This window comes from Aphelocoma coerulescens, chromosome 2 (assembly GCF_041296385.1).
Source record: "Aphelocoma coerulescens isolate FSJ_1873_10779 chromosome 2, UR_Acoe_1.0, whole genome shotgun sequence".
NCBI classification, from domain to species: Eukaryota; Metazoa; Chordata; class Aves; order Passeriformes; family Corvidae; genus Aphelocoma; species Aphelocoma coerulescens.
Genome location: NC_091015.1, coordinates 103,677,986 through 103,705,100, shown reverse-complemented (window position 1 = coordinate 103,705,100; position 27,115 = coordinate 103,677,986). Strand labels below are relative to the sequence as shown.

Here is a 27,115-nt window from a genome sequence, read left to right as displayed (position 1 = left end):
CAATTCTTCTTATCATGAAGAAAAAAAAGCAACATATTTGAATTAAATGTTTTAAAAATATTTACTCCATTTTGAATTTTTTTTTTTTAAGGAGGATGTGGACTAATACATGCTGAGAAAGACTAAATTACTACCTTGCTTTTCCCATTTAAAAGAAAGTTCACTCAGTTGAGGGTAAGTTCATTAATATTTGTGAAATACTGAGTATTTTGCATATGATAAGCAACCTAGAAAAGACTGAGAAAAATTAATAATTCCGTATTTTTTGTGGTCTATACGGTAACAGATAAATGTACAAACAAAATCACAGTATTGAAAATGCCAAACCACAATAAACTGCTGAAATATGGCAACTTCCACAGCAGATGGGGATAGGTTGAACATGGCAGATGCTCAGCTTTCAGGATCTTGTCTATCATTCCCATTTTCCAGATGCCTTGTTTGTTCTATTATCTCACCTCTCCTAAAAATACAACCTTTGAGTGACAAATAATACCAATTGATGGCATCTTGTCTTAAAATAAAACAAAACTAAAACCCATAATGAAGACATTGGCCTGAGCTCTAGCTCTGCAAGTTAGCCCTTCAAAGAAACCATAGTGGATAGCAGGTGTATAGTTTCACCCCAGTAAAGAACTGGCAAAATGGTTCACCACTGAAAATAGCACAGTGAACTACAACTATCATTACAGCACAGGAAAAAAATAATCTTCAAAACTACTTTTACCTTCTTAATCAGATTAGTGATTTTTTTCCCTTTTCATCGTTGCCCATGATACATTTTTTACAACACAAAGCTCTTTGCTTTGCACAGAGGACATCCTCCAGTATTAGCTAATCAGTTAAACTCTTTCCATGTCCTGATAAGCATCTGTAAGAGTTTGCCTAGAGGAGTCAAGAGACTACTTTGCAATAAGTTGTCCATATGGAAGATGACACAGGAACTTCAGCTTTTAGAGCAATATTTTTTCCAGGAGCATGGTAAGCAAGAGCTATTTTGAAAAAAAAAAGGGGAACTACACAAAATACATAATTTTCAGTAATATGTTCATTTCCCAAGTATCTTTCAGCACCTGGCATTTTCAGGTGAAATCAAAAACACATTCATAGTTTCACAGGATGCATAAAAATTAACCTGATCACGTCAGTCTTGGACTTCCTCCGTTTTTGTTCTCTTTCAGGGGTACTATGCCAAGTAAAGACCAGCCTCCAATCAAATCCACCAATCTGTGGCTCACCAGCATTTCCCAAGTACTCAAATGTATTCCAGTCAATAACATCAATAACAGGGCAGACAACAGCTGTTTCTTCTTCAGCAATCCTGGTATGTTTTTAAAACAAAAAGGTGACTTCCATTAGAAACTTCTCTAAAAATAAAAAATTAGAAGTGACAAGAACAAAGAATGCTTACAGATACCAAACATGAAGTTTTGCTCCTTTTCAATTCATGCTGCAATGCAAGGAAATGATGATACAAGAAATACAAGAATAACCTCCATTTTCCTACTGGGGATCATCAGGAGGATATCTCAGGATGGACTCCACTGTAGGCACCTGGCAAGCATCAGCCTTCCTGGACTGTGGAAGCAAGGCATGCCAGATGGCTTGAGATAACACATTCAGCATCTGGCTTGGCTGTCATAGCCAGCACCACTTTATCAACAAAAACTGTCTATTTTCTTTTGTACAGGTAACTGTTTTCAAGAGAGCATTGTTCTGCAACAATAAATAATAAACTGGCCATCCTCTTGGCCCTTGAAGTCATGGCTGTTCTTGAAACTGTGATCATCTGCAAATGTACTGAGTACTATAACAGTAACTCAAAAAGAAGCCCTGAGCTTAGAAAAAAAACAAACCTGCAACATGGGAATTACACCTCCAACAATGAAACATACCTGAAGGAGGCTTCCAGAAACCCTGGCAACATAGGAGATGAAAAGGAGAAACAAGATAGCATTGCAGAATGACAGTCCTATCACCAAGGGTGATCTAAAGATAGTCAAGATCTTTATCATACTAAGAATACATCAGAGCTGATGACATTTCTTGTAGATCTACTTCTACAAGGAGATAAACCTCTTCCTCCCATTTCTCAATACCATGAAGGGTTTTCAGGATTCCTTCCCAAAAGGATTTGTCGTTACAGAAGGCAGGGGGATTCTTAGCCTTCTCCTCACCTTCTAGAACAGCCTCCCTCAGTACTAGGAGCAACAGCAAGCACACAGGCTCAAGCCAAGGTCTTTCTTTTAAATCCCTGTTTATCATCTTCCCTGTTCTAATGTTAGACATCCCCTGATAGTTCAGTGAAATGAAGTAACTTGTGTGACTTAAAGATGCAGGTATGCACTTCAGCCCTGCATCTTCTATTTACATATTTCAGAGGTGAAGGAAAACTGAACACATCATATTGTCAAACAAGTAAAAGATGCAGTGCCTCTGTCATTCAAAGGGAGCTCATTCCTCATGGGATTATTAAACTTAAAACCTGTAGGCTGACCAAGGGCTCATACTCTGAAACTAGAGTAGCTTGTGATGGTTAAATGCAGCAGGGAACAGTAGCACTTCCAAAGAAGTATTGTCTGAGCTGAGAAAGACTGCCTTAAATATGAAATGGTTTCTTGTTGCTGGAGGGAATATGTGAAACAGATGTTTTCTTCTTTATGATCTCCCACTGAGATCTTGTTTGGTAGAGCACACAAAAAGGCTTACACAAATATTGTTATCTCCTGTCTCACTTGCATAAAACTTTGTACAAATCCTCATTGTACAAAGCAATGAAAATGATGCACACACGCAGAAGAAAAGAAAACCAAATAATAAAATGTAAAAATATTTTTCCCCTCCTGTAACAAGAGGGTAAATAAGTAAAAAATTAGGTAGCTGGCATATGACTTCAATTATGAAAGGAATGAAGTAAGTGAAAAGCCATTGCCTTTTCTGTAAGTTAAGAATTAACTAGATGGTACAATGCACAGGCAGCTTACAAATACAACTGTGTTTACACTGCAAAATGCTAACACAGTTGTATTGCTGCCATACATTTGAGTCAGATATGCTGCAGAAATACCCCCTTAGAGATGCACGTCTGCATCTGCAGCAAATACGGCAGGAATTCCAAGAGAAGGCTAACTTTTTACAGGTGGTGATGATCACGTTTAAAAAAATCCCAATCCTTCCTCAAGATTGCCATCTAGTGGTGCGCTAAAGAAGTGAAGAAATCACAGAATCGTCTCCCCAGTCATACACTTTCTTTAGGGGACAGCTGGTAAACCCACGCTTATGATTTGATGGTTATCCCTTTTCCTTTCATAGTTGCCTGGAATACACTCGGTGTGAAATTTAGAAACAAGGTAAGTATGACAACTTCAAGAAAAACCAAAAACTGAAATTGCATTCTAGGTAATATTTCAAAGAGACATGGGGAATTTGAGAACACAAGTCCCAGTAGGAATCAGGAAGCCTTCCACAGATAAAGACACTGTGCTTTTGGAAGTCTCTCTCCAGTTTGTATAGGACTGTTTGTATAGGTCCTTTTCTATAGCCTACAGTATCTGGTGGGAATCGTCACAGGATCCAAATCAAACCACCGGCCTTGAGGAAAGATTTTTTTTTTTTCCCCCTTTGATTATGTTTTGAAGAGAGCTGTTTTTCTATATACCATATTTAGGAGGTCTGATTCAGGTCCTGCATCTATCAGTATCTGCTAATGGCATCCAAGGGGGTAAAGACACGAGCTGTTAGCAAAAGGGGCAAAAACCTCATGACATGGCAGGAGCAGCAGGTGCTGTGGTGAGGTACCAGTGGCTGAACCCATAGCAAGAGTCGTGCATGTACAGCTGCTGGCTACACATGGGTGAGGCTTCCAGAATATAATAAATATTCTCAGCTGTAACAGAGCGCTACTATTCTGGTTTCTAGAGGGTTTTTGTTAGAGTTTTGAGAAGGTTCCTTGGGTTTTTGTTGTTTGCTTGCTTGCTTTTAATTAACAGAAGTTTTCTGAACAGCCTGACCAATCTGCAGTATAGACAAGAGACTACACAGGCATAAAGTACAGTGTCCCAAGACAGATGGTTTCCAAGCAAGAGTCAGTGTTGACATAACATTAACTCCTCCCTATCCTACACCATGATGCTTTATATCAGAACCAGTCTGGAAAGGTGGATTTGCTCAGGACTAAGAAGATGGAGTTTATTGACTTGTATTCCAGTCTGCTTACGTAAATGTTTCCTTGCAGGGGGCGCACATCTTTCCTGACCTTCTGCTCATCCACCACCACCCAGGCTGACAGAAGTAGCCTCCTTTACCAAGGTAATTGCAAAGCTGGGGGTGTGGACTAGTCTTCCTGAAAACCAAAACTTACCATTGTCTGAAGAAAAAGAGCAGCTTGGTCCTCAGGAAAAAAACCAAAACAAAAAGGCAAAAAACCCACCATGTCCTGTCCTGACCTTTCACGCTTCCATTTGCTTCCCCACAGCCAGGAGACAAACACTTGCAGTGCCTCAAGGAGCAGACTGCAGTAACCTTTGGTAAACCATGAGTCATTTTTCCACTGAAAAAGTGGGCCAAACTGTCTCGCCCCTTCTTCTCCAGTAAGAGAGAAAACCAGCCCAGAGCATAAACTCACCTTGCCAGCAGCGGCTCCAGCCAGCCCTCGTGGCATTCACAGTGGCAGTCCAGGAATGTTAGGATGTCTCCCTTCGCCACAGACGCCCCCAGCAGCCGGGCTCGAACCAGCCCCTCTCGCTTATTTGCGCGGATCAGACGTACCTTGCGTAGGCCAGCCACGTAGTTTTCCAAAGTCTCCTTTAAATGTTCTGTAACCAGCAAAAAAAAAAAAGAGGGAATAATATAACCTGAAATGATTTGTTTATGTCATGCTAAGGAAGCTCTCTCCTCAGTAGCATATTACTCATAGTAGTGCCCTAAAGATTCTGGCATTTCCAGCTCTGATTCTGCTATACATGTTTAGAAAGGACAGGAAAAAGCACAGAACTTGGATGGACACAAATCACGGTTACTTTTGAGAAATTGAATGCTTCACATTTGCCTCTCCAATTCATTTCCAGATTCATAAATGCTTCTCAAATGTTACTTAAAACTTTCTGTATAAAAGTTTTATTCTTAACACAATTCATGTGTGGTAGAAAATGCCAGCATTGCCTTTATGTCCCGCTATTCAAACAGGACCAAAGAACTAGGTCACTGTCATTATATGAGACACCAGGGGAGCATTGGTGCAATCAAAACTTGCTCAATTCAGGAAATCTGAAGAGCTCTGATCAGTCTGTAGTTATCTATACATGCAAGCACTCCTGTTACAACACAGCAAATGTCCCTCCCCATTCTAAACTAAATTTGGTCCAGAAGCCAAATTTTTCATTGGCACACTACAAGAAAAACTATTTTCCCGTGAGATGCCTTTGTTGTACAGTTTTCTGGTATGTGACCTGAACAGCATAACTTTTTCTCCTATAACTGGCTGACCAAAAACCAATCAATATTACTTAGATTTATCCTTCCTACCTTTGTCACTGTAATCATCTACAAGGATAACTTCTTCCAAAAGTATATCCGGAGATGTCTCAAGAACACTGTGAACAGTTCGCAGAAGCGTTGACCAAGCCTCGTTATAAAAAGCTATCACAACAGAGGTTTTTGGCAGGCTATAATAATCATATTTCTTCTCTCTGCATCTGTAAAGGGGGGATAACACTTAGTACAAGTGTAAAAGCATTTATTAATTTTCAGGAAACAATTCTCAAATCCATTTGTATGCTAGTTACTAACTGCAAACAAGGACACAGAAAGGACCTTAAAAGAAATGCATGTGTGTGCAAAATTGTATGAGAACACATTAGGAAGTTGCTCTTCCAGAGGTTCCATTTCCACAGAAGCATTATGAATAAAATTCTGAAAACTACCAAAATGTCTAAAAAGAAAAATAATACGAAGTATTCTGGGCTGGTGTAGCTGCAGTAGCTGTCTTTGTACAATTTCAAACAGAAGAACTAGCAATGGCCAAAACGTGCTTCGAATTAAAGAAAACAAATAAAGGCAATGTAAAACCTAAGTGCAGTAAAAACAGTAGCATAAACTACCGATAACTTGTGCTTTAGAAAATAGAACAAGTGCTAGACAGTAAAAATATAACTGTGAAGGAACAGCAACATATAAAGAGAAAAAAAACCAAACCAAACAACCAGCAACAAAACTGAAATGTATGTACACTGAAGCAGAATTTGGAGGGACCACACAACTGGCAAAATCTAATATTAAGATCCACAAAAACCTAAACCAGATATAGAAATGCATGGTTTTGGCCCTATGGAGAGCCAGAAAGTTTGCAAACCTTTGGATTAAGCTCCAGAATGTATTTCCTATAAATACATATATGAACTTCCCTAAATGAACATAAGGATGCCAAGAAACTTATAGCTGAGCCAAATGTATAAATTCTTAAAAGAATCCCCTGGTCTAGAAGACTTTTAAAATAATAGTGGCATTTATTACAATTTCTCTCTTTGCTTAGAGCATTCTATATTAGCAGTTTTTAGTGCCTGGGGTCACCGAGGCTTGTAAGGGGCAGAAGGACAGACTTCAACTTCTGTACACTTCTAAGTCACAACAGATATCAAAGCAGGTAGGACATCCCTCCTACCAACACAGAACAGCAGCGAGTCATCCAAAACATATTCTGTGGGGAGCTGAAAAGGGAAATCAAAACTCATCAGTAGAAAATGTGACAGCAAAATCCCTTAGGTCAATGTAGGGGCACAAAAATTCCCCAAAAGATTAAGAAAATGACATTGAAATCAAACTGCTTACACCCATAGCACATTGAGAATATTTTTACAAACTATTTAAGTCTGCTGCGTCTGCAATTAAAAAAGACTTACAGGTTTCTTTAAAGATTAGGCAGTATCTATTAAGATCTGTTGTACAGAAAGCAAAAAAAAATCTGAATCTGATTATACCTAACATTAAAATTCTTACGAGGAAAACAAAAAGTCTGCAGAGTACGTCTGTAATCAATATGTGAAAATGAGGAAGCAACAAGGACAAATGACACTCGAGCAAAGGAGGCACCCAGAAGGCTGCTTCTCAAACATGAAAGGAACGCCCTGCAACAACACCCATGCATACATAGATACATAGGTAGGTACACATACACACACACTTATCTAGTGAAGGACAAAAATGCGCATCCCTCCAGGCTGTAACTTGTCCTGAGGGGCCTTCACAGAGGGAACTGTCTCACACCAACACCTGGTGACAGAATTGATTTATTCAGCCAGACATTCATGTATTGACACAAAAAAAATGAAAAGGGGTGATGAGTGACATTTTAATTAACTTTTTTATTTTAATGCAGAAAAACCGTCTGAATGAATCCAATTTTAGAAATACATATTTACTTTAGCCTACTGAAAGACATTTCTGCTCAGTCCTGCCAGGAAAAATAATCTCCACATATATCAGTCGCTTTTACCAGGTAATTTTGAATTCATTTCTTGACGGAAATAGGGTCTCTATATATCCATTTTAGAAAACTGAAGGAAAATATAAATAAATTTAAAAAAAAAAACCCACCAGGAAAGCATTCATTGAAATATATGTCCAGAAGAGTCATGGAATAATAATGCTATATTCCATTATTTAAAAAAAGGAAACCCAAAAGGGCTAAAGAAACATGTAAGTCTAATTATCGATTAAAGACTTCAACAGCTTTGCCTGAAAATTACATGCTGAAGATAGGAAACATAATTTGGCAAAGAGCAAGGCAAGCCCCACACTGTTTGTGATTCACTGTGCATTGCTGCCTCCTTCCTTGAGCACACCCCATGCTGCAGGAAAAGGTCAGCCTACTACAGGACATACCAGAGCACACGTTTCTTAGGTTTCCAAAGTCAAGAAAACAGCCAGCACTAAAAAATGGGTTTAATTTACCAGCTCCGTGGTGAAAGGCAGCACGGGAGTGCAGAGAAGTAACCCACATGGTAGCAGGGCAGGCTGCTGGACAGCACAGACACCCTGACCTGAGTGGTGCCCCAATAACCTTATTTAAAAAAAAACAAAAAACAAAACAAAAACAAACAAACAAACAAAAAAAAACAGGAAAAAAACCTGTTACTCAATTTCTGTGCAGATTTGCATGTTTATCTCAGAAATTATTTCCAGGACATATATTTCTTGCTAAACTGCTAGAAGGTCTCAACTGTTAGCAGTCTCAAAGAGTATTGCTAAAGTGAAGCACACTTTTCCTTATCTTTCTGTAATGAAAGAGTTTTACTGAACTTCAAAAATTAATCCCATTCCAGAGATTAAAAACCCAAAGCACTTAAACCCTGGAAAAATTATAGCATAAGAAAATCTTTAAAAAACTAATGAATCCCTGAAATGGAAATGCTTGGAAGTGTTGCTGGATAACAATTAAGTGGCACACATATGGACACTAAACATTACCCCTTTGTAAGACATAAAAGCTTCAAAAAACCCACTACGAGTACAAAACCTGATTTAAAGCCTAGTGGTCATAACTCATCTTTTCCATTTCTCAGCTCCTGTTTACCACAGAAGTGCCTTAGCAAACCATCTTCTGTATTCATGTTTGCAAACTTCAAGATGCACTTTTATTCTCCATGTGTCAGCCAAGTATCCCAGCTCCTACTTTCCAAGTGAATCATTTCACTCCTACTTTGGATTATTCAGAAAAACAAATGCATATCAATTATGGTATGTCATTAAAATGACAGCAACTGGTGACAGCAGTCCCAAAATAAGTTTTTGCAGATCCTGGGAATGTATATTTATGCATACTATACTTCAACCTGCTTTTGGCTTCTGACTAGGGCGCTCTCCAATGTCACACTCAAACCCATAACACCGTCCTTTCCAATAGGGAGGATCACATTCAGACACAATTAATTGCATCTCACATTATTCATCCTAAAACTTTGTGTAACCTTTGAGCTGATCATCTGGACAATGGCCAGAGATCTGCCAGGATGAACCACACTTCTCATAGAGATATGATGGAACTCCGTTTATTCTATTGTCAGACCCACAGTTATACTCTAATTCCCCAAGCATGTGTAAGCAAGCTCCGCACTATTGGGTTACAGCTACTGTTCACACGGCCTTTAACAGCAAGTGACTGGTTACAGATTAATATGCACACGACTAACATAAGTCTTTCTCTTTCTATGCTCAGCATCCCCCTTCCCAACATCCTGTTGCTTGCCACATCAGCATTACTCCTCTCCTTTTTCCCTAGTCAAGGACAGTTCACTAATATAGCTTGGATTGTGCACGTACACATGTCCCTGTTCACTCAGCCATTTCTCTACACTGGACTCTGCAGATCCAGAAGGCAACTCAATTTACCCTCCTTAAGACATTAATCCAGCACAGCCCAAGAGACTTCAGTGGGTCCCCACTTCCATCTTGTCTATAGAGGTTTGACTATGGAACAGTTGCTTAACTTTTCTATGAGTAAAGTTAAATGACTATAGGAAACTACCTATAGTCCCTACTACTGGCTGTGATACATCACTTTGAACCTAGCCATCATCACTACCAAATGGTTGGTAGAAACATAACAGAGACATGAGGAAATTAGTTGCCTGTAAGCATGATGTTTCCAAGCATGGACAGTAAATGTAGACACATTAGAAGTCCAATGTATTCTTTCACTACTCTCATGATCTTATTCAATCACAGGAACTTTACTATTTTGTAATAATTATATCTATTTTAAAATAAACAATGACTTAAATTAAAAACATATGAATGTTGAGTGGGTTCATTTTCTTCAGAGAAATACCCATATCTTTAGTCAACCTGATTTTGGAAACAGTTATCAGATACCAGGATCAATCACCGAGGAAAAACCTGTTGCCAGCACATCCAAGAAGCTTTTTTAGAGTTAACAAAATAAATGCATAAAGTTTTAAATAGGACTCAGATTTCAATGACAAACACTGGTATATAATGAATAATAACCACAGTAGGTACGGCAATGCAAAGGAGTGACACCTGCTCAGTATCTGTCCTCTGGTCACTCCTGCTCTCTGCAGATTCACTAGAAAATGCAGAAGCAGAAGCCTTTTGCACAGTGGAGTGACACCCAGAGAAAACATGGCCAGGACTGCCCCAACCACCTTCCGAGGAGAAGGTTAGGACACAACAATGTTCCAGCAGCAGCCTGCTTCTGCATCATCCTTCAATTCCCTCATGCACTTTCTGCCACACCGGATGGGTGTTCCAGGGACCCTCCTGCTTGATCACTGTGGCATAAGACAGGCATAGAACAAACAAAACCTTTGTCTTCTGTCATTTCTTATCAATTTACACTAAGACAACATCTATATTTTAGAATTCTAAATGTGTTCATCCATAACTTTAAATCTCTAGATGGGAAGAAACAGAAAATAATGCCAGTATGTATCCAAATACAAAACCAGGGTCACTATGTACTCACCCTTCCTCAATGATTCACTACAGCAGCTACTCAAACATCTAAGTCCACAAAATGCAAACTGAAGCCAAACATGTAAAAGTGTATCATCATACATCCAAATTCCTGTGGGTTTTTGGTTTTACCTTTTTTTACACTGCATTTTTAAGTCCCAGTCTAACCGAGAGTATAGAGCTGACAAGTTTAATAAATTAACCTTGGAATCTACTACACTACACAGTCTTCTGTTATCAAGTTTTACAATGGGTTATTCATTAGAAACTAAGGAGACATCACTCAGGAAATGCCTAAACAAAATTAAATGGGTTGTTTTCAAGAACATTTGTGTCAATTAATGTAATCACTCAATTTATTTCTTTGTAAGGAGCTGTTTCTCTAAGAGATGTGTATCTATACACAGGGAGAGAGAGCATGAATGTGTGCACACTGGGCACACTGCCATGAGTTAATTAGGAATGGTTGCTGACATGCTCTTACTTAAGACTTTCACCACAACTGTGACAACAATACAGAAAGGGAAAACAGGCTTTTAATCTTCAAACTTGATCTTCTATATGCACAGTTACTCATATTTTAAGAAAATAATAGAAGTTTTCTGAGAGTTTTCAAAGATTTGTTAAGAACACAAACTGCACATAAATTATTTAATGCTTTCTGAAGGTATACTATGTAAGTTTTGGTTTTGAAGTTTCAATGTGAAGGCCTGAGGCAAGTTCAGAATTGCGTAGCTTCTCTCAAGAAGTGCAAAACAGCACGTGTCACTGCTGGAGCTGATCCAATTTGACTTATGTGACATATATGCCCTATCACAGTGTCATCTAGAAAATACTGCCAGGGTTCTACTTCAGGCTGGCTTTCACATGGTGGGCTAGGAGCCACGTTGGCTGGGCTTGTTATGATGGGCCATATACATGCTGACTCACCACACAACCTCCCTTCCTCTTCCTAACTTGAACAATTAAAACATCAACCTAAACTGCTCCGTCAGTAAGAGGTGTGCTCAAAAGTGACATTTTGTAGCTGTAAGTCAATAAGGTTGATGGGGATGAATGGCAGCATCCATGGGCATCTCAATCTAGTTTAATCATCTTCATTCCCACTCCATAAACTGCAGAGGCAGCAATGTGGGCTTTGGAATCTGCCAGGTATCTTCACCCAAGAGAAAACACCTCCTTCTCCCACCTTCCCAAAGCCAGAGCAGAGGACACAGATGTATTGGGATCTTCTACCCCATTTTCTACTTTTGCCCAAGCAGCAGCTTGGGGTTCTGCACATCCCTCCACAAGCATCCCAAGCCCTGCAGCATGACACAGCTGGCAGCACTGGTTTCTAAGCCACCCCACACAGTTACCAAGTCCATGTCCCTTACTCCAAGCTGAATATATAGTTGAACAGCCACTCCTCACCCCTCTGTGGGAGAGCAACTTTTGGATAAAATCCAGCACGTGAGCCAAAAGCAACACCACCCAAAACCTGGGATACAGAAGTGCAACATTTCTAGTGGAATTAAAGGATATGATAAACCACATTATTCCTGTCTCCTCCAAACACTACCCAGCTTTTCATGACAAATTTATTTTCTCACATAAGACTACCTTGAACCAACTGTCAGTTCAGAGATTTTCTCCTTTTTATTTTTTAATAAAAAAATAATTTTATCTGAGCATGGAGAGGCTCCACCTGGTTTTACACACCCACACAGGCCACGTATGTTCAGCTATTGCAGGAAAAGGCATTGATGTTTACAGAAGGTGTGTCTTGGTGTGATTAGCAAAGCAGATAGCAGCAAGTTGCTGATAACTGCCAGAATGACCCAAACATTCAGGGCAAGGCTGGAAGAGTTTAGCAGGTGAGTTCAGCATGCTGGCCTACACTTCCCCACCACCTGTCCCAGCCCAGTAGGCTGGCTAAGAGCTCCCTAAATTACATCTGCTGAAACAAACCATATTAGAGACAGCACCCCTGTACAGTCTACAACACTGTGATATGATCAAGTCTCTGGAAACAGAGGCTGGCTAGGTTTTGAAACCGTTTATTTAATGTTCTATAGAACGATTCTCCCAATGACAAGAAGGTCTTGGCAAGATAGAGGGCCAAAAGCTGTCTTAAGATTTCAGATAATAAAGGGCTGCATTTGTGAGAAGCAAGGAAGAAAGACAGTAAGTCTGGAACAGAAGAAAGTATCTGTTAAGAAGTTGGGGGGCAGGGGGGAGGCAGGCACAGAAAGCAGACCCGTTTAAGACAGATTAAAAATACATTAAGAAAAAAATGTCTAGAAAGACCAAGTATGAGAATTGACTAAATCTGTATCCTCAAACCCACAAATTTAAGAAATCCATAGAGCCTCCTAATTCCAAATTGTTAGAGAAAGGCTACAGAAGTTCCTATCTGACCTGGATTCTGGATGTGCAGATGAGAAGGAAATTCTACACATGACAATGGGAAAACCCACTTGATTCTTATTTTATTTTGCTGAGTTGAAACAGTGGCTACATTTTCCTCAAATGTTTTCAATTTTCTTCCAACATAGTGAGATACACTTAAACTTGCACAGAGACATACTATTTCCTACACTTACATTTAAAAACTTACCTTAGTGTGAGTAATTTGATTCAGGACAAGAAAAAATATTTTGCAAAGCAGTAATGGAAAGAAGCTGTTGTATCCATCACTATAAGTAAGGTGTGGATGCACCTGATCCTTATAGACAATTATTTACAGTAAAGGCAGTTTTTGAATAAAGAAAAAAAAATCAATTTTTGCTTACTATCAATCACAGATCTGGGAACTTTGTCAATTTTAAAATTAAATCAGTCAAAACCAAGCACTAATCTAGATGTCAAAGGAAGTTGAGGAAGTCTACCAGAAGCTGGAAAGAAAAATGGTTAAAAATAAACATGTGATTATTTTTATTTGCTGGGGATTGCTAAAAGCATAATGACAAAGAAAAGTGGCACACTTTTACAGAAGACAGGAAACAAAAATAGCAATATATGCTAAATATCCAAGGAATAGTGGAAGCATTGCTTCATTTTGTACTGCTATAAAATGCAAGCCTTCTTATTAAAAACAAACAAAAAACCAACTATAGTGAAGAATTATTTTTACTCCACTTACTGTATGAGGAAAGAATGAAATGTCCTAGAGAAACACTGCTTTGAAGGTCTAAAGCCTGTTTATAGATTCAAGAAATCCTGCCAACTAGCACTAAAGTAATAACTAAAAGCTATTATGATTAATATAGTTACTAGTGACCAATTACCTATTTCAGAAAAGCTCAGAAATCAAACCAAAAAATCCCAACATCAAACATGTGATCACAGTGTTACAAAACTGCTAGACCAAATACACCTTTAAGTGTTTAATGCAAAGCCTTTGCTCATAAGAAGTGTGCTGTTTCTCCTGATCAGATGCAAAGCATGAGAACACCCCTGCTAAAGCCAGCTCTGGGCATAAGGTGCACCATCATGTGCATGTTTACAGGAAAGGGATGTGCCAGAAAGGCTGAGCTGCTGCAGCTCACCTCTTCAAAGAGTTCTATTTCCTATACATGCTGAAAAAAAAAAAAGTCACTGCAGCTTCACCTTTTCATCTTTAGGTAAGAGATGAAAGAGAAGCTCCTGGGTGAAGACAGACAGTCACTGTGGGCTGAGGAGGAAACCCTCAACTGCTGCACCTTTTCCCAGAACAGGGTCAGGTTAAAACTCCTGGCAGGAGTAGCTGGATTTTTGGAGTAGAAAAGGAACCAAAACCTAGTATCAAGGCTTATTCTGGGAACTTGCTAGCAGATATTATCAAATGGACATCCTGGTATAATTTAGTATTTACAGCCCAGAAGACAAACCATAGAAGAAAGTGAGACTCTGAAAGAAGCAAATTCAAATATGGGAACAAACAGGAAAAACAGTTTTGAAAGGCAGAAAAATCTAAGCACAAGATTGTTTTGCTAAAGTCAAACATAATAGTCCACCAAAATAAATAATATTATAGGCATAAATGATGGTGACAGAGGAATTTATATATAACTTGTGTATATCTAGCTATGTATACAAAGACTTAAAGATATACACACATACTTAAACATATACATAAAATCATACATATACAAAATATTTATATAAAGAATCTCTCTCCCAAAACATAGAAAATTACCTAGAATTAAAGAATAAACCTCTAAAGCTGAAAAACTTTTTAAGCTGAAAAATATTATGCAGACCACATTCAATATTTTGGAAGCTTTTGTGGCTGCTTAGGAAAGACAGGAAAGAATTAAAAATCCATTTCTTTGTGATCACAAGTAAAATGAGCCCCAAGGGCTGAATCAGGCTTCTACCATGAAAGAGAAAACATGAAATGCTGAGTCAGCACCAAAGTGCCTATTCCTGTGCCAAAAGGCACCTTGTGTGATTTATGGAAACCATCCCCAAAATAAGCAAGCAATGCATCCCTACTGTAAGACAGAAAGAAAAAAAAAAAAAAAAGAAGGTAGAATGTCTAAAATCAGGAGCAGTGCTTGAAAATAGCCCTTAACCTAAAAGAACCCAATTAGAAAAACTGGAAATATATTTCTTACACACTGTAATAAGCTGTAAAAGGCTAAGAGAATGATCAGTTGTCTGCCTAGCCCTCCAGTCCTGTAAAACAAGCACACAACGAGAAGCCCTGTGGGACACAATGCAGTCGTGTTGTTGCAGAGGGAGGAAGGCAGAGCAGCAGGAGCCAAACCCCACGGCCCAGAGCTCATCACAGTGCACTTACAGGGCATCAGCCCCAACAGGGCCCTCACTAAGTCAAGCTCTGACAGAGGACACTTGCTGGTTTTCAAACTCCTGTACTTGTTGCTCCCTTTGTGAGTTCAAACTCAAGAAATGAAGGGTAGATGTTGGGAAGACAAGCTGGGCCATCCAGACAACATTATGATCAGGGGAAAAAAAAGAAAATTAAATCATTGTGGAAGTGATGTAGCCTTGAAAGAGGTGTTCAAAGGCTGTTAAATCTCCATCCTTGGAGACTTGGAGGTTGGACTAGACACCACAGTTTCCTTCCAACCTCCATCTTTCTCTGACCCTATGGCTTAATTCACTTCTAGCCTCGTACAAACTGTATCATCATTTAGTAACTTACATCCTTATCCATAAGATTCTTCCAAATGGACATTTTATAGATTGTTTATACATATTGTTTATTTGTTTATATGTATGCTTTCAATAAAACTAAAGAATTACTAGGTGATGAAACATTATAAGTTGCTGATGACAAGCTCAGTTAAAGGAAGCAGAAACTGCTTAAGGAAACAATAGTAGTTGTTGACTTCTTTGGGTCTGTGGGTCAATAGAAACAGGAGCAGTCATCACAAAAAGCATGTTATGGTGGTGGGAACAAGAAGGAATAAAGACTTTCTGAATATTTTCACTGTTGGGGAGAAAGACCTAAATTTGAAACTTCCTGGATTCACAGTCAAATATCATCAATCAATACATTATTTGAGAGAGTAATCTCGGCCAAACTATTCTTCTCTTCCTGCACAGTATTACAAGACACAGATATTAGCAACTACCTGCCACACTTTTGTTCCCATGGCAGGTCCACGATGTAAAACATGCAACAGTAGGAAAAGACTTTTGGCATCAGTTTCTGATACAGCAACCAACACCTTGTGCAATCATTTTGTGTATCACATTTAACAGCTTACTGGCTCAGATACTCTGTATCTTATTAGCAAAACTCCAGTTTTCGCCGGATTCAAATGTTTTCACCAATTCACACACAGAGAGTGGGTTCATTGATCAGTGAGGGAGGACAATAATGTTAAAAGGAACAGTGGGGCATCCAGGTGGTGGTAATGTTGTTTCTGTTTCCCTTTCTTTTATTCTCCTATTTTATTGGTATCTAAAATTTCCAGACTTGCCTCCACACACACAAGAATATGCTGAAACAGACCAAAAGCCCACAGCCCAGAATAGAGTCTCCAAACATAGTACCTGTCAATATCTCCTGAATATTTGATTTAAATTTTCTAGTGGGTGGACTTCCTTATGCTTTACAGTAAATGGATTTTTGGAACAGGGAAGTGGCAGAATTTGTTTTATCCACTTGCATGCATCAACCATGTATTGCAGCAGCCCTGCAGGAGGTACACTTCCAGCAGCGCACCTGTCTTTCAGGTTGAAGATCTGTAAATTAGTCACTTCTTTATGAAGGCCATGCTGTAAGTTGAACAAAATTGAGTCCAACACAGATTTCTGTGGGACTTTATCAGTGATTCTTCACTCCTTAAAACAAAACAAAAAAAACCCAACAAAACAAACAAAACAGAAACAAACAAAAAAATGCCCAAAACAAACGCTTCACAGCTTCTACTCAGTTATTTATAAATGCAAGAAATTTCCACCTTATTTCACAGTGGTTTAAGGAACTCATCAAGTAACAACAACTTCTTTATCCATATAATTATGACCTTCAAAGAACTCAAACAGGTTTGTGAGACACGTCATCCTTGACAAAAGCCTTGTTAACTTTCTCAATAGATCACACCTACCCATCTGTTACTAATTCTTTCCCTTACCACACTTTGTAAATAACATGGCTGGAAAAGATCCAAGGCTCACCAGCACACACTTCTCTGGTTCTCCTCTGGGACTCCAGTAAAAAAATGGTGCATTTGTCACCTTCTGGTCCTCGGGCACAGAACTTGTTTCACTGATCACACCTAACTTTTAGCCTTTGCATCATTTTGGTGGACAGCTGAAGCCTAGTTGCCATCTACCATTACTACTTATCTCCTATCATTGCAGCCTCACCCATCACCAAAATGTTCATTAATAGTCAAGCATTGCCCATCTTAAAATAAAAAATAAAAAAAAAAAAAAGTAAGATTTTCCCTACTCTTCCCTACTCTTGAGATTTCAAACTGTATAGCCTCTGATCTTGGAATGAAGTGCAATGAATTTTCTATTGCTGTGGGTTTGGTGATACCTTTTTAATTTTTTTTTTTAACTTTAATCTCTTACATGGTCTTCCTTCTTAAAAGAAGGAGTTAATATTTCATTGCAAAATTGCCCTTGGGAACGTTTTTTTTTTACATTTGCTGTGTGAGTGGGAGAGATGCTCTGTGACATTTTTGCTATAATTTAGATTTAACTGTGCACAGAGGCATGCAGCACCTGCCAGCAGATACAACAGTACAATACAGCTCCAGCTTCAGAAGGCAATTATCTCTGAGATTATGTCACTGATGCTTTGTGATCCTTTTGGTTTGGATATATTTTGTCATTTCAGCATCCATATATTCAAATCAAAAAGAGTATGCTGTTGCAGCAAAATCTATCCACCTATTCAAATTATTTTCATTTCTAGAATAGTCACCCACATGCATCTGTAATGTCCCCTGTTCAACAACTGTGACCTTCCATTTCTTCTAACATCCTGTCATAGAGAAATGGCAGAAGTCCAAAACAACTCATTGAAATGATTTAATTCTTCCCATGGAAATGAAACTAAAATGGTCCTTTTTGACCTATGGTCTACAGACTGCTTATAAGAGGGGAGTAATAACTAAGCAAAACAAGCCTAGTGTCAGGCTTAAACTTATGATGAAAAGGCCTTGCATTTGCACTGCAACTTTTTGAAAGGCATCGTAAGAGTCATGTTTTAGATTCAGCACTTACAACTAGAGTTGGTGAAATACTGGGCAGGATGCACCAGCGTGAAGTGAATGCATGGGAGAGCCAGATCCCTGCTTTTTCCACAGCTCTTTGCTACCATATTGTACAAACCTGTTGCAACGAAACAAAACAGCTGAAGCCAAGCTCAGGTGTAACAGAAGTGAGGGCTGTGAGGAATCAGTAGCAGTCATGGCTCCATCCCATCCCCTGTGGTGTGGCTAGTACATACCCGTAATTAGCTAGCCCGTTCCCCTCACCAGCCGGCAGCTCACTCCCAGGAGAGCCCAAGACGGTGCCACACTGAGTGTTTGTGTAAGGGCAGAACAGTCAGACCTGTTGCGCCACGCTGGCTTCACAGCTGCACTGAACCACTGCCTGTAAGCTAGAGCCACTTCATCAAACACTATCTAATCCTTCGTTCACAATTGCCTATGTCATCATCTGTCACTGGTGTCAAACTGTAAATGTAACTTGTCTCAGCAACTATGCATCCCGGATCAAGCACAGTCGCACTTCAGAATACCATTACATACCTCCGCGAGCACCATTTCTAGCTCGCTCCTGGTAAAACTGCTTATAAAACAATCTTCTTTAAACTGTGTGCCTTAAGACATTTGAATACAATGCACAGCTGAAGTCTGGGAAGCGTAACATTTGTAAAGCTGGGAGTGACTGAAAAAGTATGCCGCTGCCCACGGTGACTTACCCAGGGGACAGCGGCAGCAGCAGCAGGGGACAGCAGCAGGAGAAACACGGCAGCGCGGCATTGCTTAAGGACTGAAACCACACTACCAGGGCTACGGGGGAAAACAACCTGCACACGCACCACCAACACGCGACTTTGGGCTGCCTTGAGTAGGTGCGGCAGCCAGGCAAAGTCACCAATACACTTAACTCTGAGAGCGAACGCTGTAATCCAAGAGCATTTGGGATGGGAAAGTTTCCAAAAGCCTCCACGCTCCTGAGCGAGAGGTACTCGAGAGAGACACGACTACCCCGCGCTGACCGCTGCCAGCAGACACTCCAGTTTGGCGGAGCGGCTCTGTGAGCCACAGCAGCGGCAGGCTCCTCTGCCCCGGCCCCACCTGCCCTCGGCGGTACTCACAGCGGGTTCCAGCGCTCGGGCAGGCGGCGGTGCAGCGAGATGCGGTCGCTCAGGTAGATGTTGATCTGGTGCCGGCGGATGCTCTCCTCCTGGCGGCGCTTCTCGGCCGGGCTCAGCTCCAGCCGCACCGCCCGGCCCAGCTCCCCCAGCGCCCCCGGGTCCAGCGCCGGCTTCGCGTACACCGGCCGCCGCAGCAGCTCGGTGTCGGGGGACGGCGGCTGCGGCGGGGCGCGGCGGGCGGCGTGGCGGGGCGGCGGGCCGTGCCGCCACACGAGGAAGCCGAGGGCGGCCAGCAGCCCCAGGGCGAGCAGCGTGCCCGCGCCCCGGCAGCCCCGACCCCGCTTGCCCCAGCACATCCCGCGGCCGAGGCGGCCGGCCATGGCGAGCGGGCAGCGGCTGCCCTCTCAGGGACACGGGCGCGCCTCCGCCCCGGGCGGACTCGGCGAAGTTCTCACGGACCTGCCCACGCCGCGACAGCCGCCCGCCACCAGCGCTGCCCCGCCTGGAAGCCCGCCCGGCTCCTCCGCCGCCGACTCCTCCCTCCTCCCCGCCCCGCCCCGGGCCAGCCCGGAGGGGCGCGGCGCGGAAGAACCGGGCACGGGCGCTGCCGTGGGGCGGGGAGTGGTACCCTCGGAGGGAACCCGCCTCGCTTGTCCCCCAGGGGTGCTGAGCCCCTGCCGCCCGCCAGCCACCTCCCCTGGAACTATGGCCCTCTGTTTCCTGGCGGTCGAAAGGCTGCTTGGCCCCCGAGGATTCCAGCACCCCAGGGAACGCATACGGCTCCAGCCTACTCCGCGTTCTCCCTGGGGACGCAACCGGTGGAACCAGTACTGGTTCTGACCCATCCCGGGGAAGGGAGGGAGTGGAGGCCATCCCGGTTCTGCCAGGTCACAGCTGAGATGTGGGGAGGAGGAAGGAAGACACGTCCCCTTCACACACCTTCTGTCACCCTTCAAGAGAGAGGTGATCTGGTCGCCCTGAAGCTTGAGGGACCTTCATAAGCACTGGTAGCTGCATAGCAGATATGCAGGGGTACCCCCCAGCAAGGCAAAGCTCGGCTGGCAAAAAGCTGCCAGGGCCACAGCAAGGTGCTTCGGCCGTTGGAAGTGACTGGGATAGCCCCAAGGCTGGCTGTCTACGGACAGAAATATCCAGAGCTGCAGGACAGCAAGGGAGGTTATTTCTGACAAGGTACTAGGAAGAGCTTTGGGGTTGAAGGAAACAAATTGATAGGAAACCAGGCTTCATCCATTCTGCTGCCTCTAGAATAGCATGTGTTTCAGAAGTAGAGCAGAACATGGGCTAAGAAGCTTATAGGCATTAATGACAAGCTTTTTTGAAGAAAGGAGTGTTCTTGGTTGAAAAAAGAAGTCAACCAATGTGGCCTCATAGAGGGAAATCCAGAAGACTAGCGAATATCCCAAATTTATTATCCAGATAATGGACAGTCCATTGTCTGGCTTGACAGAATTATGGGGGAGAGAAACAACAGTACCACTAGTCAAAACTTTCAGATTTGCTTCATACTCAACAACATAGCCTTACTGCTTTTTTTTTACTTCAGGCCCTAACAGGATGCAGCCCCATCTGTCTACACTTGTGATCTGGATGCTGTGAGATGACACGAGAATTCCTGATTTTGCATTTGAAATAGTTTAATGTAAATGTAACATAACTGGATACAGTTTCTCTCTCACATTCAGTAGGGAGCTGGAACGGGTTTTGAGGTGTCATTTGCTCCACACATTTTACAAAGAGACTGTTCACTGCGACATCATCAGCTGTTGGAAGCCTGTCAAGATCAACCCAGCAGATGAGTTCAGCCATCCCCAGAGAGAGAACTTCAGCCAGTACATAGCACTGGGCGGTGCTCACCAGCACTGCTGAGGAGTGAATAAAACTAAGGAAGGGAAAAAATTCATCACTAACAGGGTCAGAGTATACAGCTATTAGCTCCTTCTGATTTTACATGATAATAGATATTGTATGTGACAACATAAACTCTACTACTGTGGAGGCCATGCCCTGGACAGAAGGGTGCTGAAAACCAATGACTGATTCTGGCAAGCTAGTATAAATCGAGTAATTTAGGTGGATTTGCAGGTGATTGTGCATATAGACAGATTATTTCTTAATCAGCTATACAGCTAGCTATCACAAGTAATTATATAGGCATAAAATATATGCCTTGTAGACAACTAATAAATACCAGTATGTTGGACATGAGAATTTACATTGCATATAAAGGAAGCTGTGTCTAGCAAGCTTTGGGTCTGAAGAGTCAGGTGGCACCAGTGATTGCATGCCCAGTGTTTGCTTTGTCTCCTTGCTCACCATCATTTCTGAATAAAGGAAGCCTATTCCTGGAATGAATCAAAGGAGAAGAGATCCTCCTGGACTCCCAAAGGAAGTTATCTGGGAGATTGGGAAGAGGTAAAGAGCAAAATGTGGGACTAAGAGTTAATTAAGAAGAGTGAGAAAAAAAACCAAACCAAAACAAAACAGAGTTCTGCTGCAGAGGTTCTTAAATATTACAAGAATCTGTATTTTATTTAAGTATTTTAAGTATTAGAACAATATGGAAGAAGCACAAGAACATGATCACATGACTAAAAAAAGGTCTAAAACAAAAAGCAGGAAATAGAGAACCAAATGTGACAGAACTGCTCTTGGCCATAATAATGCTCTTACAGCAAAGTAAAGGGTGAAGACTTTCTGTGATCACCATCGTGGTGGGAATTGAAAGTAATGCTAGCAAATATTAGTAGTTGTCTGGGGATGATGTTCAAACACATAAACCAGAGGAAATTCATCAAGAGAAAGTACAATAATGAGGTTAATGTAAAAATCATTAAGAATCAATTATTTGCATTCACAAAGAGGTTTGTACAAGATGTAAAGAATATGAAGGCAAAGACGTTTTCTCAAACCTTTTCAAAAGTTTTTGGAATGTAAATGTGATGGGAAGACTGAACTTTCTGAGCTGAAATACTTAAGGTGTAAAGAATTCTTTCTGAACGTACAAATAAGCCCCAGAGGAAAAAAAGAATCTACAATTAATAAGGCAAGTGAATGAGTTTACTGCTAGCCATAAAACTTGTAGTAAAATTTTCATGGAAAAGTTCCTTTTAAGAAGTTCTCTTATTTCTTTCAGGTTTAATAACAATGGAAGTTAAAAAAAAATTGTTATGATTTTTTAGTGTTTAGTGAGTTATCATTTCAGTTGCTTCAGGAGTTTCAGCCATAGATAAGTAGGGTAACCAAGCACGTCAGATAAAAACTCTAATTACTTACCTAGAAAGATCTATTGTGCCCTTAGTTGTCCAAATTAAAACAGAAGATTGGTGGAATAATTAATGTATTTGAACAGTTTATTTTTAAAAAGGGAATTTTTTTTAAATCTCAAAAAGTATCCAAACTATTAACTAAACCTTTCAAAAAACACTAAGAGAAGAAGACTAACCACAACAATATGTAATTGTCCATAAGAATTCACATTATAATGAATGTAAGAGCTGAAATTAAGGGTGTATCTATTGCTCTCTGAAGTATATTTGAATTGCAGGTAATATTTAGTTCACCGAAAATAAAAGAACTCATTGAAGGAATAGGTTTACTTATAGGGAACACCTGAAGAGGTAAGATAAGATGAACTATTTGACACATGTATAGTTATTAAAAGGTATTCTTATTTTTAGTGATGACATATACATTACAGAAAAAATAGAGCTATTAAATTTTGCAAAAGATTTAAAATTTACCTCATCCAAAGTTTTCCTTTTTTTCTTTTGTTAGATCTGTGATTTCAGCCAAAACAAAGCAAAAATCTAAAATGGAAATGGAATGGGAAGAAGTAACAGCTGATAAAGACTGCATTTTCAATAAGTTAAACAGCTTCCTAAATTCACACTTTTGGAGTAAAAATAACATATCAAATAATGTATTTCAGAATAAAGTTCCTAGCTTTAGAAACAGTCAACGCTTACATATTCTAAAAAAAAAAAAAAGTTATCAGAAAAACATGATAGGAAACATGATGTATGAATACTTTGGACATAGATAGGAAATTTGTTAAGGAGAAGAGGATTCATCCAAGTTATATAAAACATACCCACTGGAGATGGCTTTGGAGCTACCGGGTCATTGGTCACCATTGTTTTAACTGCATAAAATAGCACTGCCCTGCATCACCCCCTCCCCCCCCCCCAATTCTCACCTTGGCTGCTCTTTCTCTCCTTTGTTAGCACAAATATTTTTAAAATATAATTCAACCCACTGTACTACCAGTGGCAAGGATTTTTTTTTAATGTGTTTGCACTGAAACTCTTTATTTGAGACAGCTGCACAGCACGTGCAAAGCACGAAATGAGCCACACCCTGCTTCCCCAGTGCCAAAGGGTCTCCGGTGCTTCAGCAGGAGCCCTGTTTTACAGGGTAGGTTTTGGGTCAAGAGGGAAGCTGGGTGCATAATGCAGAGACAGAGAGATTGAGGAATTGAGATGAGAGGACCAACCCTAAAAATAAAACAGATTAAAAACACAGACTTGATGAGTGAGATAGAAACTGTTGCCTGTTTCAGGGATCTTCTATCAGGCTGATGAAAGGTGTGCAATTCTCCTAGTGACAGGTCAATAAAACGAGGTGGCATTCAGTGGATTACTTGGGCAAGACCTCAGCTGTGCCAGTTTGCAGATCTCTGCAGTACGTGTATGTGCACATGTACATGTGAATGTGTACACATATATAATACACACACACACAAAATGCCTTGCTCAAAAGGTCACACACAAGCCAGGGCAGCTTAAAGACAGACAGAATATGCATGTCAAAGGCATCAGTCAATACATTTGCTTGCTGTAGGTATGTATTGCTTGCATATAACTTTTCTCTTAAGCAAAATAGCAAGCATGAACTGCAGGCAGTGGAAGACATAATGTACATAAAGGAAACCAAGGCCAGGAAGCTTAGCTGTCACAAAGTATTGGAACAAAACTGCAGTTCTGCCCACAAAGTATGGTATGATGTGATGTGTTAATGAAGGTATGTTATGTTAGAAACCTGACTGGTTTTTCATACAGTCTTGTGCAGACACAGTGAATTAAAATACTGAGTTGCAAATACTCTTTTAAAGGTTGTCAAAATTATGGCATATTCTGAAACATATAAATGAAGTAAATTCCTCATAAAGTTATAGCAGCTGGTTGTAGTAGACAAAGTGAAGACCATGATCAAAATTCTGAACCAAGAAGTCAAGCAGATATTACGTTGGGAAATTAATCTTTGTCATCCTACACTGTAGCCACTTACTAACATTTGGATTTTAGTAATTTTTCAAGGTTGTTTCTGTTTCTACGCCTGTGTCATAGGTTAGCAAGCATAGTCCCGGAAGGGATGTCCTTGCTAAGGGGTGCTTACAGCTTCCTCTGGGACCTGATAGAACCTATCAGTGGCCAGTTTGAATATGGACAATTCTTTAAGCCACTTAAAGTTGTGACCACCTCTGTGATCCACACTTACGAATAGACAAACTCCCCCCCAAGCTCTCTCTCTCGTTTCCGGCGCTGGGACAGGTGGCTGCGGGCCCCGTGCGGGGGCCAGTGGGCCCGGCCAGGCCCTGCTTGGGCCAGGCCAGGCCGGGCCACAGCCAGCCTGGAGCCATGGGCCTGTTCCAGCTGTGGAACCCCCCCACAGCCCTGCTGTGGGCAGCCGGAGCAGCTCGGCTCTCCCCCCTCTCCACTGCGATAAGAAAAATTCAACATTCCAGCTGCAAAGCTGCAAGGCCGAGGTGAGATTAACCCTTTTATTGCTGTGAAGAGCTGAAAACCTGAGGGAAGAGAGAGAGGAGATGCTTAAAGCTGAAAGTCTGTTGTGAAGCTATGATATATCAGAGTATCCCGTTGTAATTTCATGAAGATATGGGGGGTGGAGTGTTCAACTCGTAAGCAAAAGCACCTGCGCTGAGATAGGCAGATGCTGACGCAGCTGTAATTTCATGAGAAGTTTGGACAGGGAGAGATGGAAGTGATGAGGACTTTTGCTCCAAATGGGAAAGGAGAAAACCTCAGTCCCTAGAGATGCTCCCAGAGATAGTCCTAATGATGAAGATGAGGAAGACCCTTTGCTCCCAGGGAAGGAGAAGGGCCTCTGTTTTTTTTTGTTTCTGAATGGCTCAACCTTAAAATTGTACCCCAAAAACTTCAAGAGTGGACCCTCGAAAGCAGTTGTGTGAAAAGCTGCAAGTCGGGGGAAGGGACTCACATGCAAGCAGAGAGACTCCTCTTCCTAAATGGACTGAACAATATTTGGAAGTGGGTGGCTGTCTCGTTGTGATACTGTTTTCATAGCATGAGCAAGAAGAGACTTCTCTTTCTAAATGGACTGAACAAGGTTATTATGGAAGTGATAAACAGACTGAACATCTTAAGGGTTGTCTTTTTACATTGTCAGTGGGAGAAGGGAGGAAGGTGGGGGGAGAAGAAGAGTTCTGAAGGTGGTATAATTTTTTTTTTCCCTTCTTTTAGGTCTGTTAATAAACTTCTTTATATTCTTTCAAGTTTGGTGCCTGCTTTGCATTTCTCCTAATTCTTATCTCACAGAAGATAAACAGTAGTGAGTATTTTAGACCAAACCACTACACTAAATTGGTGTTTCTGCCTGGTTACAAACCCAACCCGCTACAGCCTGAAAGGACCACAGTTGACATACATGAGCCCAGTGATACTGGGGAAGCATTTTCTTTTCTGTGATGGTATTTCTAATACACGTGTCTGCCTTTTCATTAAAGCAGAGATAAGTGTCTTCACACAAAAGACACACTAAAAATTTCAGGTTTTTTCTCAGAAGTATGACCTTCTTGAGATTCACATCAGTAAGAGTTTACAGTAGAAAATAAGTCTTTACCTCCTAAATTGCCATGAAAAAATGCCATCATTCTTGGGGATTTGAGATGCCACCATCCCCAGACTTTGGTAATGCAGATTATGAGTGAGTCAGCTATTTCTAGTTTTATGGATTTCTTTGGAACAGAGTGCTTAACTACTTGCATTTTTACATTTCTGAGATGCTTTTGATTAGGATGGCAATTTTACAGTCTTCCATATTACATGATCTTGAATTATACATGAGGTAGAAATTTGCTCATGTGTCATGGTATATGTCCAAATATATTACGTCATATTACTACTGTAAGAACAACAGAATTTTTTGTCACGTTACCTGGCCAATTTGTAGTTCTACATCATTGCACATTTGCCATATTATACTTACTTTACTAGTTCCACAGGTACATTACATCTCTAGTGATTTCCTAGACTTTGTTTGGCAAATGATGAGTTCTGAGTCTTGTAGAGCAATGACTCTAAGTTTATCTCTTTTGTGTCACATTGTATGATGAGTAGCATCAATAAAGCTTGTATCTCCCTGTTGGTGTTTTGAGATCATTAACAGTGGAGACTTAGAAAAGTTTCACAAATGTTGACTTCACATGTTTACTCTTGCCTTATCTGTTCTGCATTTTTTGGTGGGCCTGTTCTGTTCCTTGCACTTTTCTCATCTTCTTTATTTGAAAGTAATTTCTTCATTCATTAGGGCTTTTTCTGTCATTTAGAATTATTTTAACCTTGGAGCAATCTAACATTGACCTATACAAATTAGCACAGAACTGATGTGAAGGAATTTCTTGTCAAAAGCAATGCATTTTTCACTGACTGGACGAAGAAGATGCAGTTTGGACAAATCTTCTAAACAACTAACACACAATCTGCACTTGAGTATCTTGTTTTTGTTTTGTCCCATCTTATCTTCCAACTTAAGTTTTCTCCATTATCTTACCCTAACAAACAGTTTGAAAGGCTTAGGTTGTTCTTTCAT

At 40.7% G+C, this 27,115-nt stretch overlaps 1 protein-coding gene across 2 annotated transcripts in view; it reads right to left on the bottom strand.

Annotated features, from left to right (window-relative positions):
* GALNT12 (polypeptide N-acetylgalactosaminyltransferase 12) overlaps positions 1-19,736 on the bottom strand; it is a 47,597-nt gene extending 27,861 nt beyond the window's left edge. Inside the window, exons 1-4 of one of the 2 annotated variants that reach the window (XM_069004227.1) lie at positions 19,247-19,736; positions 5,524-5,693; positions 4,625-4,814; positions 1,136-1,321 (exon numbers count right to left, since the gene is read on the bottom strand). In XM_069004227.1, the coding sequence (XP_068860328.1) occupies positions 1,136-1,321; positions 4,625-4,814; positions 5,524-5,693; positions 19,247-19,626 (926 nt within the window). In that variant the 5' untranslated portion in view covers positions 19,627-19,736. The remainder of the gene's footprint in view (positions 1-1,135; positions 1,322-4,624; positions 4,815-5,523; positions 5,694-19,246) is intronic. The other variant, XM_069004228.1, reaches the window with a different exon arrangement.
* Between the last annotated feature and the right edge of the window lie 7,379 nt (positions 19,737-27,115).